At 47.0% G+C, this 19079-nt stretch overlaps 1 protein-coding gene across 1 annotated transcript in view; it reads right to left on the bottom strand.

Annotated features, from left to right (window-relative positions):
- Positions 1-17816, bottom strand: part of ELP3 (elongator acetyltransferase complex subunit 3) — a 172153-nt gene extending 154337 nt beyond the window's left edge. The window contains exons 1-4 of the mRNA XM_044292121.1: positions 17707-17816; positions 15819-15918; positions 3480-3618; positions 924-994 (exon numbers count right to left, since the gene is read on the bottom strand). Of these exons, the coding sequence (XP_044148056.1) occupies positions 924-994; positions 3480-3618; positions 15819-15918; positions 17707-17728 (332 nt within the window). The 5' untranslated portion in view covers positions 17729-17816. The remainder of the gene's footprint in view (positions 1-923; positions 995-3479; positions 3619-15818; positions 15919-17706) is intronic.
- Positions 17817-19079: the final 1263 nt, after the last annotated feature.

Below are 19079 nucleotides of genomic sequence, written 5' to 3'. Positions count from 1 at the left end.
AGGATAAGTAATGTAATGTATGTACACAGTGACTGCACCAGCAGAATAGTGAGTGCAGCTCTGGAGTATAATACAGGATGTAACTCAGGATCAGTACAGGATAAGTAATGTAACGTATGTACACAGTGACTGCACCAGCAGAATAGTGAGTGCAGCTCTGGAGTATAATACAGGATGTAACACAGGATCAGTACAGGATAAGTAATGTAATGTATGTACACAGTGACTGCACCAGCAGAATAGTGAGTGCAGCTCTGGAGTATAATACAGGATGTAACTCAGGATCAGTACAGGATAAGTAATGTAATGTATGTACACAGTGACTGCACCAGCAGAATAGTGAGTGCAGCTCTGAAGTATAATACAGGATGTAACTCAGGATCAGTACAGGATAAGTACTGTAATGTATGTACACAGTGACTGCACCAGCAGAATAGTGAGTGCAGCTCTGGAGTATAATACAGGATGTAACTCAGGATCAGTACAGGATAAGTAATGTAATGTATGTACACAGTGACTCAATTTGATAGGTAAAAGCAATGTGAACTGGAGGTCAATGATGCACATAGGGGTTGACCAGCTTTTAATACTAGCTGCGCATGTGCTAGATGTAATGTACGTCCTCAGTGTAAGTGAATAGAGGCCACTGACGGAACTCTCCATCAGCAGCCATGTTTCGAGCAAAGCACCCGGAAGCAGCACCTCTGTGTAAACATGAATTAATCTATCGGACATCAGTTCGGATAGCTCAATAATTCTGGTTACTAGCTGCGTGCGTGTACTGTCCCCAGCACTTGTGCAGCTAGTAATATACACTGGCCGATCACTGTCCTCTGTAAATGGGCCTGTAGTCCTCTTGGTGGATCTCCTTGGCCTTATCTGAAGACTCGGTACATTTCTTCAGATCTGGACATTGTACTTACACACAAATATTTCCGGTAAAGTTAATGTGAGGACATCTGTGAGGTTTACACATGACCGCCACCACAGCAATCTGCAAGAGAACAGCAGGAACGTGTGAAGGTCCATCTCAAGCAGTGAAGGAAGCAATAATAAAGTCACCCTGTCACCAGGTCAAAGGCGTGTTCCCATCTCAGACATGCCGTCAATGTCAGATAGGTGCAGGTCAGACCTCGGAGACCTGCTGTCATCCTCAGAAGGTGCCCCTGTAAGTGCATACAGAGCCACCCTCCGTTCACCCATAAGGGAGCGCTGGCTCGGGTATATCCGGCAGTCCGATGGCGGTGAACATAGAGGAGGCTGCACTTGCACAGTGCACTCTGCATTCACCCTTATGGAACGGCACGCTCACTCTGGTATTTTCAGAACTCCCATAGCAATAAATGGAGAGCAGGGACAGCGTCCTCTCCGTTACTTCAGAGACCCCATTCTACAGATAGGAGCGGGTCCTAAAGGTGCAACCCACTCCTATCTGACATTGACGGCATATCCAAGTGATACAGCATTAAATATGGACCAACCCCTGTAACATAGGAGCAGTATTATAGTAGTTATACTCTTGTACATAGGGGCAGTATTACAGTAGTTATATTCTTGTACATAGGAGCAGTATTACAGTAGTTATATTCTTGTACATAGGAGGTAGTATTACAGTAGTTATATTCTTGTACATAGGAGCAGTATTATAGTAGTAATATTCTTGTACATAGGAGCAGTATTATAGTAGTTATATTCTTGTACATAGGAGGCAGTATTATAGAAGTTATATTCTTATACATAGGAGCAGTATTATAGTAGTTATATTCTTGTACATAGGAGCAGTATTATAGTAGTTATATTCTTGTACATAGGGGCAGTATTACAGTAGTTATATTCTTGTACATAGGAGGTAGTATTACAGTAGTTATATTCTTGTACATAGGAGCAGTATTATAGTAGTAATATTCTTGTACATAGGAGCAGTATTATAGTAGTTATATTCTTGTACATAGGAGGCAGTATTATAGAAGTTATATTCTTATACATAGGAGCAGTATTATAGTAGTTATATTCTTGTACATAGGAGCAGTATTATAGTAGTTATATTCTTGTACATAGGGGCAGTATTATAGTAGTTATATTCTTGTACATAGGAGGCAGTATTATAGTAGTTATATTCTTGTACATAGGAGCAGCATTATAGTAGTTATATTCTTGTACATAGGAGCAGTATTATAGTAGTTATATTCTTGTACATAGGAGGCAGTATTATAGTAGTTATATTCTTGTACATAGGAGGCAGTATTATAGTAGTTATATTCTTGTACATAGGAGCAGTATTATAGTAGTTATATTCTTGTACATAGGAGCAGTATTATAGTAGTTATATTCTTGTACATAGGAGCAGTATTATAGTAGTTATATTCTTGTACATAGGAGCAGTATTATAGTAGTTATATTCTTGTACATAGGAGCAGTATTATAGTAGTTATATTCTTGTACATAGGGGCAGTATTATAGTAGTTATATTCTTGTACATAGGAGGCAGTATTATAGTAGTTATATTCTTGTACATAGGAGCAGTATTATAGTAGTTATATTCTTGTACATAGGAGGCAGTATTATAGTAGTTATATTCTTGTACATAGGAGGCAGTATTATAGTAGTTATATTCTTGTACATAGGAGGCAGTATTATAGTAGTTATATTCTTGTACATAGGAGCAGTATTATAGTAGTTATATTCTGTACATAGGAGGCAGTATTATAGTAGTTATATTCTTGTACATAGGAGCAGTATTATAGTAGTTATATTCTGTACATAGGAGGCAGTATTATAGTAGTTATATTCTTGTACATAGGAGCAGTATTATAGTAGTTATATTCTGTACATAGGAGGCAGTATTATAGTAGTTATATTCTTGTACATAGGAGCAGTATTATAGTAGTTATATTCTTGTACATAGGAGCAGTATTATAGTAGTTATATTCTGTACATAGGAGGCAGTATTATAGTAGTTATATTCTTGTACATAGGAGCAGTATTATAGTAGTTATATTCTTGTACATAGGAGCAGTATTATAGTAGTTATATTCTTGTACATAGGGGCAGTATTATAGTAGTTATATTCTTGTACATAGGAGCAGTATTATAGTAGTTATATTCTTGTACATAGGAGCAGTATTATAGTAGTTATATTCTTGTACATATGAGCAGTGTTATAGCAGTTATATTCTTGTACATAGGAGTCAGTATTATAGTAGTTATATTCCTGTACATAGGAGCAGTATTATAGTAGTTATATTATTGTACATAGGAGCAGTATTATAGTAGTTATATTCTTGTATATAGGAGGCAGTATTATAGTAGTTATATTCTTGTACATAGGAGCAGTATTATAGTAGTTATATTCTGTACATAGGAGGCAGTATTATAGTAGTTATATTCTTGTACATAGGAGCAGTATTATAGTAGTTATACTATTAGTACTATTGCAGTTCAGTATGCATTTCTTGTCATGTAGAGAGACTATTTCTCACCCCACTGGCAGTACGGATGGGCTTCGCTTTTAACTTTGGCACAAGAACTTTGCGGTGCTGCGGAGGGACAGCAGCAATGATGTCTACGAGGCGCGGTTGAGCCGACAGACCGTACTTGGCGGATGTTTTTGTCTTCAACCTGCATTTAGAAAGACACTGAACATTAGGGCGACACACTCCGAGTCCTGCAGCAGAGGAGCAGAATTTTTTTTTTAAATTATCTGAGACAGCTCAACTCCACGTCGTCAGCCTTGGAGTAGCTGCAGGGATAAACACAGAACGCACCGACAAGACGTTCTGCACACAAATCCAATTACACAGCACGACGTTGGGCCTTCATCAAACACACAGCACTTTGAACATGTGCCTCCTGATAGCCGGGCTCCGAGCTCCAGCTGTTCCAATAATACAGACGACCACAGCACTTCCCAAGGTGGCACAAATTGCTATTTACAAAGTTTCCAAGGAAAAGGAGAGGCGAGGAGCCGTCGGAAGGAAATAAACCTCTGCACACACCAAGTCAAATAGCACACGTGCCCACTGAGGGCAGAGAAAATATCACCGTCACGCCTCGCCACCGGAGAGGACATTCAGACGACGTGTGATCAGCTCGTCAATATTTGCATCTCGAGCAGAAGTGGAAAAACTAAAAAGTATCCGCAGAAGTGACAGACGATGGAGCAGTCATGTGACGGCGGAGCCTCCTTCATACCTGGAGGTCTCCCTCATGGAGCCCAGGTCACTGCCCCCAACATCCTCAACACACGTCTCCTGAAATACTCTGTGCTGCTGTCAACAAGTCGCTCTCAGTCTGTGACCTCACTTTTCCTAAAATCAGTGCCCTCCTCTCCTGAAATACTCTGTGTTGCTGGGGACCCTATTCCTTCCACCATGTGTCTCTTAAATCTGTGAGCTCCAATTAGATCATCTCTCTGCTCCAGAAATACTCTGTGCTGCTGGGAAGCAAGCTCCTTCCACTGGTCTCCATCACCATTGTCACATTATGTCACATACAGCCCAGTCCTCACCATCATCATCACAGGAGAAGACAGGTTCCTGACCCTCCTTACAAGCTCAGCAGAGTCTATTCTAGAAATACTCTGTGCTGCTGGGAACCTAGCACCATTCCCTTCATGATTTCCATATGCTCTGTGTCCCAGTGAGGGCCATTAACACATTAGGGCTTGACGAGAGCTGAATACTCCCATCAGGACAACCATTAATCATACGCCCTAGTCACAAAGGTGGACATCACAGGAGGGGAGCAGGGAGAAGAGCTGCCAGAAGTGCGCATTCAGCTCCGGAGGACTGCACACTGCCAAATATTACATGACCGATAGTTAATAACAGTGTTTATGTAACACTTCTTTTTATCAGCAAAATAGATGGCGGATGCTGTATGGTTAGACAGAAGTGCGATGTGAACGCTGAGGCCATTTTATAATGGTTCATAAAGACGAGCGCTCACTGGGAGTGGTAAAAAGTTTTACTATAGTTGTAATAGCAAAGGAGCCATCTGCTGGAGATAGATGGGAACTAATCAGCTAATACGTAATAGCAGAGGCGCCATCTGCTGGCAACAAATGGAAACTGATGCAACAAGATGTAATAGCAAAGGCGCCATCTGCTGGAGATAGATGGGAACTAATCAGCTAATAAGTAATAGCAGAGGCGCCATCTGCTGGCAGCAAATGGAAACTGATGCAACAAGATGTAATAGCAAAGGCGCCATCTGCTGGAGATAGATGGGAACTAATCAGCTAATATGTAATAGCAGAGGCGCCATCTGCTGGCAACAAATGGAAACTGATGCAACAAGATGTAATAGCAAAGGCGCCATCTGCTGGAGATAGATGGGAACTAATCAGTGAATATGCAAAAAGGTTCAAGGAATCCAGCTCCACTTCGGTAAAGGAATATTTATTTTGCTTGCGGTAAAATCACATCCAGTTACAGTTACAAAAGTCTTGTCTACGCGTTTCGGGCTACCAGAAACAATTCAAGCCCTTACTCATGACACAGTAAGACATTAAAAGTGGCACTATTTGTAGGAAAGACTGCACCTGTTTTCACTAATTGTGGTCACATGACTGCAAACCCCCTCAAAAAAAATGCCACGCCTTTGAACAACACTTCTCATGAGAAAAAGGAAAGGAAAAAAATAAATAAAACATACAATAAGCAATAAAGGAACCTATGCAAAAATACATGAGATATACAGTACAGACCAAAAGTTTGGGCACACCTTCTCATTCAAAGAGTTTTCTTTATTTTCATGACTATGAAAATTGTAGATTCACACTGAAGGCATCAAAACTATGAATTAACACATGTGGAATTATATACATAACAAAAAAGTGTGAAACAACTGAAAATGTGTCATATTCTAGGTTCTTGAAAGTAGCCACCTTTTGCTTTGATTACGGCTTTGCACACTCTTGGCATTCTCTTGATGAGCTTCAAGAGGTAGTCACCTGAAATGGTTCTCACTTCACAGGTGTGCCCTGTCAGGTTTAATAAGTGGGATTTCTTGCCTTATAAATGGGGTTGGGACCATCAGTTGCGTTGTGGAGAAGTCAGGTGGATACACAGCTGATAGTCCTACTGAATAGACTGTTAGACTTTGTATTATGGCAAGAAAAAAAGCAGCTAAGTAAAGAAAAACGAGTGACCATCATTACTTTAAGAAATGAAGGTCAGTCAGTCCGAAAAATTGGGAAAACTTTGAAAGTGTCCCCAAGTGCAGTCACAAAAACCACCAAGCGCTACAAAGAAACTGGCTCACATGCGGACCGCCCCAGGAAAGGAAGACCAAGAGTCACCTCTGCTGTGGAGGATAAGTTCATCCGAGTCACCAGCCTCAGAAATCGCAGGTTAACAGCAGCTCAGATTAGAGACCAGGTCAATGCCACACAGAGTTCTAGCAGCAGACACATCTCTAGAACAACTGTTAAGAGGAGACTGTGTGAATCAGGCCTTCATGGTAGAATATCTGCTAGGAAACCACTGCTAAGGACAGGCAACAAGCAGAAGAGACTTGTTTGGGGTAAAGAACACAAGGAATGGACATTAGACCAGTGCAAATCTGTGCTTTGGTCTGATGAGTCCAAATTTGAGATCTTTGGTTCCAACCACCGTGTCTTTGTGCGACGCAGAAAAGGTGAACGGATGGACTCTACATGCCTGGTTCCCACCGTGAAGCATGGAGGAGGAGGTGTGATGGTGTGGGGGTGCTTTGCTGGTGACACTGTTGGGGATTTATTCAAAATTGAAGGCATACTGAACCAGCATGGCTACCACAGCATCTTGCAGCGGCATGCTATTCCATCCGGTTTGCGTTTAGTTGGACCATCATTTATTTTTCAACAGGACCATGACCCCAAACACACCTCCAGGCTGTGTAAGGGCTATTTGACCATGAAGGAGAGTGATGGGGTGCTGCGCCAGATGACCTGGCCTCCACAGTCACCGGACCTGAACCCAATCGAGATGGTTTGGGGGTGAGCTGGACCGCAGAGTGAAGGCAAAAGGGCCAACAAGTGCTAAGCATCTCTGGGAACTCCTTCAAGACTGTTGGAAGACCATTTCAGGTGACTACCTCTTGACGCTCATCAAGAGAATGCCAAGAGTGTGCAAAGCAGTAATCAAAGCAAAGGCTACTTTGAAGAACCTAGAATATGACATATTTTCTGTTGTTTCACACTTTTTTGTTATGTATATAATTCCACATGTGTTCATTCATAGTTTTGATGCCTTCAGTGTGAATCTACAATTTTCATAGTAATGAAAATAAAGAAAACTCTTTGAATGAGAAGGTGTGTCCAAACTTTTGGTCTGTACTGTACATTGGCTGTAGAAGATAATAGAATAAAGGAATTTTTTTTTTAATAAATTAGGAAGCTGCGGGGACTCTGAAAGTGTGGATTATTGTTGCAAAATTAAATCTAGGCGTTTGTTCAGACCATCCGGTTGACGTGTATATTGAGTAAGGGCTTGAATTGTTTCTGGTAGCCCGAAACGCGTAGACAAGACTTTTGTAACTGTAAGTGATTTTACCGCAAGCAAAATAAATATTCCTTTACCTCTGCTATTACATATTCACTGATTAGTGGAGCTGGATTCCTTGAACCTTTTTGCATTGTGATACCCGGGCCTGACACGGGTCCTCCGTGCTCACAGGTGAAGGTGGGGCAGGTGAGAGCTGCTGAACTTTCCTTTTTAATCAGTGAATATGTAATAGCAGAGGCGCCATCTGCTGGCAATACATGGGAACTAATCAGTGAGTATGTAATAGCAGAGGCGCCATCTGCTGGCAATACATGGGAACTAATCAGTGAGTATGTAATAGCAGAGGCGCCATCTGCTGGCAATACATGGGAACTAATCAGTGAGTATGTAATAGCAGAGGCGCCATCTGCTGGCAATACATGGGAACTAATCAGTGAGTATGTAATAGCAGAGGCGCCATCTGCTGGCAATACATGGGAACTAATCAGTGAATATGTAATAGCAGAGGCGCCATCTGCTGGCAATACATGGGAACTAATCAGTGAGTATGTAATAGCAGAGGCGCCATCTGCTGGCAATACATGGGAACTAATCAGTGAGTATGTAATAGCAGAGGCGCCATCTGCTGGCAATACATGGGAACTAATCAGTGAATATGTAATAGCAGAGGCGCCATCTGCTGGCAATACATGGGAACTAATCAGTGAATATGTAATAGCAGAGGCGCCATCTGCTGGCAATACATGGGAACTAATCAGTGAATATGTAATAGCAGAGGCGCCATCTGCTGGCAATACATGGGAACTAATCAGTGAATATGTAATAGCAGAGGCGCCATCTGCTGGCAATACATGGGAACTAATCAATCAGTGAATATGTAATAGCAGAGGCGCCATCTGCTGGCAATACATGGGAACTAATCAGTGAATATGTAATAGCAGAGGCATAATCTGCTGCAGAAAATGCAAAACACCAGAAAATGTAACAGCACAAAATCCATTGGCAGGCAACAGATGGAGTTTATGGTGTCTTGAAAAAGTATTCATACCCCTTGAACTTTTCCAAATTTTTTCACATTACACCCACAAACTTAAAGGGGTTGTCTGGGATTGGGGACATTACTCTAATAGTACAAGTGTGGCATACACATTACATACAAGCAGGTAGTACCTTTGGCACAGATTTCTGCAGCCCCGTTTTCATCTTTGAAATTCATGGCCGGAAGTTACTGGTTTCTTCTCCTCAGTGACGTACCGGGTCCCTTGCAGGCAAGCAAAGCTTCCTCTTCCGCTGCTCAGGGAGCCCGGTGACGTCACTGGCAGCAAATTAATCGAGGTGAATATTGATGAGGGGCGGAGTTACAGCGGCTGGCTGACATCCCGCTAAGCCCCGCCCCTTAACCACCAGCTCAGCTCCGCCTCTTGACAACCCACTCAGCCCCGCCCCTCCAGTGGTGAGCTTCAGAATGAATTGAGGCGAATATTGATGAGGGGGCGGAGTTACAGCGGCTGGCTGACATCCCGCTAAGCCCCGCCCCTTAACATCCCGCTCAGCCCTGCCCCTCCAGTGCGGTGAGCTGCAGAATGAATTGAGGTGAATATTGATGAGGGGGCAGAGTGAGATAAAGTTGTCACCGTGATTTTGTAGTAAAAAGGTCACAGAGAGGCACAGAGCATTATCAATCATGTTAAAGGGAACCTGTCACCGGGATTTGATGTATAGAGCTGAGGACATGGGTTGCTAGATGGACGCTAGAACATCCGCAATACCCAGTCCCCATAGCTCTGTGTGCTTTTATTGTGTAAAAAACCCGATTTGATATATATGCAAATTAACCTGAGATGAGTCCTGTCCCTGACTCATCTCACGTACAGGACTCCTCTCAGGGACAGGACTCCTCTCAGGTTAATTTGCATATATATCAAATCGGGTTTTTTACACAATAAAAGCACACAGAGCTATGGGGACTGGGTATTGCGGATGTGCTAGCGGCCATCTAGCAACCCGTGTCCTCAGCTCTATACACAAAATCCCGGTGACAGGTTCCCTTTAACATGACTGATAATGCTCTGTGCCTCTCTGTGACCTTTTTACTACAAAATCACGGTGACAACTTTATCTCACTCTGATATTGTAGTAAAAAGGTCACAGAAAGGCACGGAGCATTATCAGTCATGTTACTGCTCCGTGTCTCTGCTCTCCGGAACAGGGCTTGGCTCTCTTTCACGCAGCAGATTACCAGCACGGGATCCGGTCGTGTGAAAGAGCCCTTATGATTTGCTTTCAAAAATGGCTTTCCTCTTGCCACTCTTCCATAAAGGCGAGATTTATGGAGCACACGACTAATAGTTGTCCTGTGGACAGATTCTCCCATGTGTGCTGTGGATCTCTGCAGCTCCTCCAGAGTGACCATGGGCCTCTTGGCTGCTTCTCTAATTAGTGCTACACTTGCCTGGGCTGTAAGTTTAGGTGGACAGCCATGTCTTGTTAGGTTTGTAGTTGTGCCATACTCCTTCAATTTTTGGATGATGGATTGAACAGTACTCCGTGAGATGTTCAGAGCTTGGAATATATATATATATTTTTTTTTATAACCTAACCCTGCTTTACACTTCAACACAACTTTATCCCTGACCTGTCTGGCGTGTTCCTTGGTTTTCATTATGCTGTTTGATCACTAATGTTCTCTAACAAACCTCTGACTCGACACTCATCAGCCAAAAACACTCGACCCACATCAGCCAAAAGTACAAAAGCCTCCATCAGGTAAATGGGGCCTGTGATAGGTCCCCAGCTACCAAGTGAACTAATCGTCTCCCCAATGGGCCACCTCCAACGATCAAACACCTAAGATGTTGCGGCCCCTACTGACTGTACCATCCAAGGGGTTCTTTGGTCCCGTGAGCCTTGGTTGTCACCACCAGGGAAGCCTGGCTGCAGCATCTACATCACAGAGGCTCAGGCAAGGCAATCCGTGCCGCATGTTTACATCGCTGAAGGCCAAGGGGTTAAAGGGGTCTGTACTTTTCTCATGGTAAACCAAGAGGGACGGCGATAAAATACCTCATGGGGCGAAAAGCATTTGAATCAGAGGCAGGGGAGACATCCACACGACCTGAGAATTCTGCTAGTAAATGTATATTACACTACCGGCCAATCTGTGTGCCCCCCGGGAACAAAATATCCACTAAACACCCCCCATGTGTGCCCCCCGGGAACAAAACATCCACTGAACACCCCCCATGTGTGCCACCCGGGAACAAAACATCCACTGAACACCCCCTATGATAAAACCATGAACATGATCCCCTCTTCTAGAAAGACTTTGAGACCCAATTGTAAGGATCCCCATCCTTTCAGTAGCAGGGGAATACCCACAGTCCTCCTATAGACACACAGTCCTCTCCATCCTCCTCCTATAGACACACAGTCCTCTCCATCCTCCTCCTATAGACACACAGTCCTCTCCATCCTCCTCCTATAGACACACAGTCCTCTCCATCCTCCTCCTTCTATAGACACACAGTCCTCTCCATCCTCCTCCTTCTATAGACACGCAGTCCTCTCCAGCCTCCTCCTCCTATAGACACAGTCCTCTCCATCCTCCTATAGACACACAATCCTCTCCATCCTCCTCCTCCTATAGACACACAGTCCTCTCCAGCCTCCTCCTCCTATAGACACACAGTCCTCTCCATCCTCCTCATATTACTATAGAAACAGTCCTCTCCATCCTCCTCCTATAGACACACAGTCCTCTCCATCCTCCTCCTCCTATAGACACACAGTCCTCTCCATCCTCCTCCTTCTATAGACACGCAGTCCTCTCCATCCTCCTATAGACACACAATCCTCTCCATCCTCCTCCTCCTATAGACACACAGTCCTCTCCAGCCTCCTCCTCCTATAGACACACAGTCCTCTCCATCCTCCTCATATTACTATAGAAACAGTCCTCTCCATCCTCCTCCTATAGACACACAGTCCTCTCCATCCTCCTCCTCCTATAGACACACAGTCCTCTCCATCCTCCTCCTTCTATAGACACGCAGTCCTCTCCAGCCTCCTCCTCCTATAGACACAGTCCTCTCCAGCATCCTCCTCCTATAGACACACAATCCTCTCCATCCTCCTCCTCCTATAGACACACAGTCCTCTCCAGCCTCCTCCTATAGACACACAGTCCTCTCCATCCTCCTCATATTACTATAGAAACAGTCCTCTCCAGCCTCCTCCTCCTATAGACACACAGTCCTCTCCATCCTCCTCCTCATATAGACACACAGTCCTCTCCATCCTCCTCCTTCTATAGACACACAGTCCTCTCCAGCCTCCTCCTCCTATAGACACGCAGTCCTCTCCACCCTCCTCCTCCTATAGACACGCAGTCCTCTCCAGCCTCCTCCTCCTATAGACACACAGTCCTCTCCAGCCTCCTCCTCCTATAGACACACAGTCCTCTCCAGCCTCCTCCTCCTATAGACACACAGTCCTCTCCAGCCTCCTCCTCCTATAGACACACAGTCCTCTCCAGACTCCTCCTCCTATAGACACACAGTCCTCTCCAGACTCCTCCTCCTATAGACACACAGTCCTCTCCAGACTCCTCCTCCTATAGACACACAGTCCTCTCCAGACTCCTCCTCCTATAGACACACAGTCCTCTCCAGACTCCTCCTCCTATAGACACACAGTCCTCTCCAGACTCCTCCTCCTATAGACACACAGTCCTCTCCAGACTCCTCCTCCTATAGACACACAGTCCTCTCCAGACTCCTCCTCCTATAGACACACAGTCCTCTCCAGACTCCTCCTCCTATAGACACACAGTCCTGTCCAGATTCCTCCTCCTATAGACACACAGTCCTGTCCAGCCTCCTCCTCCTATAGACACACAGTCCTGTCCAGCCTCCTCCTCCTATAGACACACAGTCCTCTCCAGCCTCCTCCTCCTATAGACACACAGTCCTCTCCAGCCTCCTCCTCCTATAGACACACAGTAATCTCCATCCTCATCATATTACTATAGAAACAGTCCTCTCAAGCCTCCTCCTCATATAGACACACTGTCCTCTCCAGCCTCCTCCTCCTATAGACACACAGTCCTCTCCAGCCTCCTCCTCCTATAGACACACAGTCCTCTCCAGCCTACTCCTCCTATTAGACACACAGTCCTCTCCAGCCTCCTCCTCCTATAGACACACAGTCCTCTCCATCCTCCTCATATTACTATAGAAACAGTCCTCTCAAGCCTCCTCCTCCTATAGACACACTGTCCTCTCCAGCCTCCTCCTCCTATAGACACACAGTCCTGTCCAGCCTCCTCCTCCTATAGACACACAGTCCTCTCCAGCCTCCTCCTCCTATAGACACACAGTAATCTCCATCCTCCTCATATTACTATAGAAACAGTCCTCTCAAGCCTCCTCCTCATATAGCCACACTGTCCTCTCCAGCCTCCTCCTCCTATAGACACACAGTCCTCTCCAGACTCCTCCTCCTATAGACACACAGTCCTGTCCAGCCTCCTCCTCCTATAGACACACAGTCCTCTCCAGCCTCCTCCTCCTATAGACACACAGTCCTGTCCAGCCTCCTCCTCCTATAGACACACAGTCCTCTCCAGCCTCCTCCTCCTATAGACACACAGTCCTCTCCAGACTCCTCCTCCTATAGACACACAGTCCTCTCCAGACTCCTCCTCCTATAGACACACAGTCCTCTCCAGACTCCTCCTCCTATAGACACACAGTCCTCTCCAGACTCCTCCTCCTATAGACACACAGTCCTCTCCAGACTCCTCCTCCTATAGACACACAGTCCTCTCCAGACTCCTCCTCCTATAGACACACAGTCCTCTCCAGACTCCTCCTCCTATAGACACACAGTCCTCTCCAGACTCCTCCTCCTATAGACACACAGTCCTCTCCAGACTCCTCCTCCTATAGACACACAGTCCTGTCCAGACTCCTCCTCCTATAGACACACAGTCCTGTCCAGCCTCCTCCTCCTATAGACACACAGTCCTCTCCAGCCTCCTCCTCCTATAGACACACAGTCCTCTCCAGCCTCCTCCTCCTATAGACACACAGTAATCTCCATCCTCATCATATTACTATAGAAACAGTCCTCTCAAGCCTCCTCCTCATATAGACACACTGTCCTCTCCAGCCTCCTCCTCCTATAGACACACAGTCCTCTCCAGCCTCCTCCTCCTATAGACACACAGTCCTCTCCAGCCTCCTCCTCCTATTAGACACACAGTCCTCTCCAGCCTCCTCCTCCTATAGACACACAGTCCTCTCCATCCTCCTCATATTACTATAGAAACAGTCCTCTCAAGCCTCCTCCTCCTATAGACACACTGTCCTCTCCAGCCTCCTCCTCCTATAGACACACAGTCCTGTCCAGCCTCCTCCTCCTATAGACACACAGTCCTCTCCAGCCTCCTCCTCCTATAGACACACAGTAATCTCCATCCTCCTCATATTACTATAGAAACAGTCCTCTCAAGCCTCCTCCTCATATAGCCACACTGTCCTCTCCAGCCTCCTCCTCCTATAGACACACAGTCCTCTCCAGACTCCTCCTCCTATAGACACACAGTCCTGTCCAGCCTCCTCCTCCTATAGACACACAGTCCTCTCCAGCCTCCTCCTCCTATAGACACACAGTCCTCTCCAGCCTCCTCCTCCTATAGACACACAGTCCTCTCCAGCCTCCTCCTCCTATAGACACACAGTCCTCTCCAGACTCCTCCTCCTATAGACACACAGTCCTCTCCAGCCTCCTCCTCCTATAGACACACAGTCCTCTCCAGCCTCCTCCTCCTATAGACACACAGTCCTCTCCAGCCTCCTCCTCCTATAGACACACAGTCCTCTCCAGCCTCCTCCTCCTATAGACACACAGTCCTCTCCAGACTCCTCCTCCTATAGACACACAGTAATCTCCATCCTCCTCATATTACTATAGAAACAGTCCTCTCAAGCCTCCTCCTCATATAGCCACACTGTCCTCTCCAGCCTCCTCCTCCTATAGACACACAGTCCTCTCCAGACTCCTCCTCCTATAGACACACAGTCCTGTCCAGCCTCCTCCTCCTATAGACACACAGTCCTCTCCAGACTCCTCCTCCTATAGACACACAGTCCTCTCCAGACTCCTCCTCCTATAGACACACAGTCCTCTCCAGACTCCTCCTCCTATAGACACACAGTCCTCTCCAGACTCCTCCTCCTATAGACACACAGTCCTCTCCAGACTCCTCCTCCTATAGACACACAGTCCTCTCCAGACTCCTCCTCCTATAGACACACAGTCCTCTCCAGACTCCTCCTCCTATAGACACACAGTCCTCTCCAGACTCCTCCTCCTATAGACACACAGTCCTCTCCAGCCTCCTCCTCCTATAGACACACAGTCCTCTCCAGCCTCCTCCTCCTATAGACACACAGTCCTCTCCAGCCTCCTCCTCCTATAGACACACAGTCCTCTCCAGACTCCTCCTCCTATAGACACACAGTAATCTCCATCCTCCTCATATTACTATAGAAACAGTCCTCTCAAGCCTCCTCCTCATATAGCCACACTGTCCTCTCCAGCCTCCTCCTCCTATAGACACACAGTCCTCTCCAGACTCCTCCTCCTATAGACACACAGTCCTGTCCAGCCTCCTCCTCCTATAGACACACAGTCCTCTCCAGCCTCCTCCTCCTATAGACACACAGTCCTCTCCAGCCTCCTCCTCCTATAGACACACAGTCCTCTCCAGCCTCCTCCTCCTATAGACACACAGTCCTCTCCAGACTCCTCCTCCTATAGACACACAGTCCTCTCCAGACTCCTCCTCCTATAGACACACAGTCCTCTCCAGACTCCTCCTATAGACACACAGTCCTCTCCAGACTCCTCCTCCTATAGACACACAGTCCTCTCCAGACTCCTCCTCCTATAGACACACAGTCCTCTCCAGACTCCTCCTCCTATAGACACACAGTCCTCTCCAGACTCCTCCTCCTATAGACACACAGTCCTCTCCAGACTCCTCCTCCTATAGACACACAGTCCTCTCCAGCCTCCTCCTCCTATAGACACACAGTCCTCTCCAGCCTCCTCCTCCTATAGACACACAGTCCTCTCCAGCCTCCTCCTATAGACACACAGTCCTCTCCAGCCTCCTCCTCCTATAGACACACAGTCCTCTCCAGACTCCTCCTCCTATAGACACACAGTCCTCTCCAGACTCCTCCTCCTATAGACACACAGTCCTCTCCATCCTCCTCCTATAGACACACAGTCCTCTCCAGCCTCCTCCTCCTATAGACTTACTTGTTGAGGTTCACGTCCTTCCCTTGCTCGTGAGCTTCTAAGAGTTGTTTGATGACGTCAGCGATGGTCTTCATCATCAGCTCCGCCTGGCTGACGTCTCCTGTGGAGGGGATGATACAAGAGATTGTAAGACTTGTGGAGTAACTGGAGAGTAATGGCCTCCAATACTATCTCCACAACTGCTCAGATCTGGACAGGACATGACCTTCAAGAGGATCTGCCTAAATGTGCAGGGAGATACCCGTAATCCAGCATCTGATAATACAGAATGCCTCACAATCCAGAATATTTCCGGTTGCGCTATAACTTTCTGCTTTCTGTTTAATTTTCTCACTATTTTGACCTCTGCTTTCTGTCAGTGAATGAGAACATTTACATTCAATATGAGACCTGTACAAACCTAGTACATTTTATTGTGGAGGTTATTTATGAAGAAATCTACTCCAAGTCAGTGCAGATTTCGGTTTGTGGAACATCTTGCGCCAGACAAATAAGACTTAACTTCTCCCTGCCCTGATGGTCTGTTACAGTGTGTCAGTCTGCAGTAAACAGCTCTGTCCTCAAAATCTGTTACAGTGTGTCAGTCTGCAGTGCACAGCTCTGTCCTGATGGTCTGTTACAGTGTGTCAGTCTGCAGTGCACAGCTCTGTCCTGATGGTCTGTTACAGTGTGTCAGTCTGCAGTACACAGCTCTGTCCTGTCCTGATGGTCTGTTACAGTGTGTCAGTCTGCAGTGCACAGCTCTGTCCTGTCCTGATGGTCTGTTACAGTGTGTCAGTCTGCAGTGCACAGCTCTGTCCTGTCCTGATGGTCTGTTACAGTGTGTCAGTCTGCAGTGCACAGCTCTGTCCTGTCCTGATGGTCTGTTACAGTGTGTCAGTCTGCAGTGCACAGCTCTGTCCTGTCCTGATGGTCTGTTACAGTGTGTCAGTCTGCAGTACACAGCTCTCCTGTCCTGATGGTCTGTTACAGTGTGTCAGTCTGCAGTGCACAGCTCTGTCCTGATGGTCTGTTACAGTGTGTCAGTCTGCAGTGCACAGCTCTGTCCTGATGGTCTGTTACAGTGTGTCAGTCTGCAGTGCACAGCTCTGTCCTCACAGTCTGTTACAGTGTGTCAGTCTGCAGTACACAGCTCTGTTCTGATGGTCTGTTACAGTGTGTCAGTCTGCAGTGCACAGCTCTGTCCTGATGGTCTGTTACAGTGTGTCAGTCTGCAGTGTACAGCTCTGTCCTGATGGTCTGTTACAGTGTGTCAGTCTGCAGTGCACAGCTCTGTCCTCAAAATCTGTTACAGTGTGTCAGTCTGCAGTGCACAGCTCTCCTGTCCTGATGGTCTGTTACAGTGTGTCAGTCTGCAGTGCACAGCTCTCCTGTCCTGATGGTCTGTTACAGTGTGTCAGTCTGCAGTGCACAGCTCTGTCCTGATGGTCTGTTACAGTGTGTCAGTCTGCAGTGCACAGCTCTGTCCTGATGGTCTGTTACAGTGTGTCAGTCTGCAGTGCACAGCTCTGTCCTCATAGTCTGTTACAGTGTGTCAGTCTGCAGTGCACAGCTCTGTCCTGATGGTCTGTTACAGTGTGTCAGTCTGCAGTACACAGCTCTGTCTGGATACTATTGTAACAACCCCTCAGAACTGAGAAGTCTTCAGTTTTTACTGGATTCTCTGGATGTAAAAGATTGCTGCGCCAATTTGCTGACAGCAAGCAGAGATCTTACATTTGATGGGGAAGTGAAACACAAAGTAGATCAGAGAGGAGACAACAATATAGAAATGATAACTATCCATATAATGTGTGGATTACAGTGACGTGTAACGCGGGCGCAGGATAAAACACCCGGCGTCACCCGTCACTGAGGCCGCTCACGTCACCGCTCCTCCGGGTCTCACCCTGTTTTTTCTTGGGCTTCATCTCCGGGTGTTTCGGGTGTACACACAACCCACGAGTCTCCGGCCCAGCTGTCAGTTTCCGGATCGTACGGAGAGCAGAGAGGGACAAGCCAAGCAGAGGCGCAGCTAAGGACGGCGCCTGACGAGAGACAAACCATATAGAAGGGCGAAGCGGCTCACACACACTGATATAATGAGGAGGACGGTGACAAATAACCTGTTCCCTCCGCTGTGCGGCGCCACATACTCTGCCAACATTTATACATTGTCTACCCGGAAAATCATTTGTACTTAAGAGCTGCCCCAAATACTGCTCATAACCCATCAAACAAGAGTGCCCCCACTAATACTGCCAGCCAGAGTGCCCCCACTATACTGCCAGCCAGAGTGCCCCCCCCCACTATACTGCCAGCCAGAGTGCCCCCCCACTTATACTGCCAGCCAGAGTGCCCCCCACTAATACTGCCAGCCAGAGTGCCCCCCACTAATACTGCCAGCCAGAGTGCCCCCACTATACTGCCAGCCAGAGTGCCCCCCACTATACTGCCAGCCAGAGTGCCCCCCACTAATACTGCCAGCCAACGTGCCCCCCACTAATACTGCCAGCCAGAGTGCCCCCACTAATACTGCCAGCCAGAGTGCCCCCCACTAATACTGCCAGCCAACGTGCCCCCCACTAATACTGCCAGCCAGAGTGCCCTCACTAACACTGCCAGCCAGAGTGCCCCCCACTAATACTGCCAGCCAACGTGCCCCCCACTAATACTGCCAGCCAACGTGCCCACCACTAATACTGCCAGCCAACGTGCCCCCACTAATACTGCCAGCCAGAGTGCCCCCACTAATACTGCCAGCCAGAGTGCCCTCACTAACACTGCCAGACAGAGTACCCCCCACTAATACTGCCAGCCAGAGTGCCCCCCACTAATACTGCCAGCCAACGTGCCCCCACTAATACTGCCAGCCAACGTGCCCCCCACTAATACTGCCAGCCAACGTGCCCCCCACTAATACTGCCAGCCAACGTGCCCCCACTAATACTGCCAGCCAGAGTGCCCCCACTAACACTGCCAGCCAGAGTGCCCCCACTAACACTGCCAGCCAGAATGCCCCCATTAATACTGCCAGCAAGAGTGCCCTCCATTAATAGTGCAGCCACAGTGCCACCCACTAATACTTCCAGCCAACGTGCCCCCCACTAATACTGCCAGCCAGAGTGCCCCACTAATACTGCCAGCCAGAGTGCCCCACTAATACTGCCAGCCAACGTGCCCCCCTACTAATACTGCCAGCCAGAGTGCCCCCACTAATACTGCCAGCCAGAGTGCCCCCACTAATACTGCCAGCCAGAGTGCCCCACTAATACCGCCAGC

This window comes from Bufo gargarizans, chromosome 4 (genome assembly GCF_014858855.1).
Source record: "Bufo gargarizans isolate SCDJY-AF-19 chromosome 4, ASM1485885v1, whole genome shotgun sequence".
NCBI lineage: Eukaryota > Metazoa > Chordata > Amphibia > Anura > Bufonidae > Bufo > Bufo gargarizans.
The sequence above is the reverse complement of the archived record's forward strand: the minus strand, read 5'-3'. Positions and strand labels throughout refer to the sequence as shown.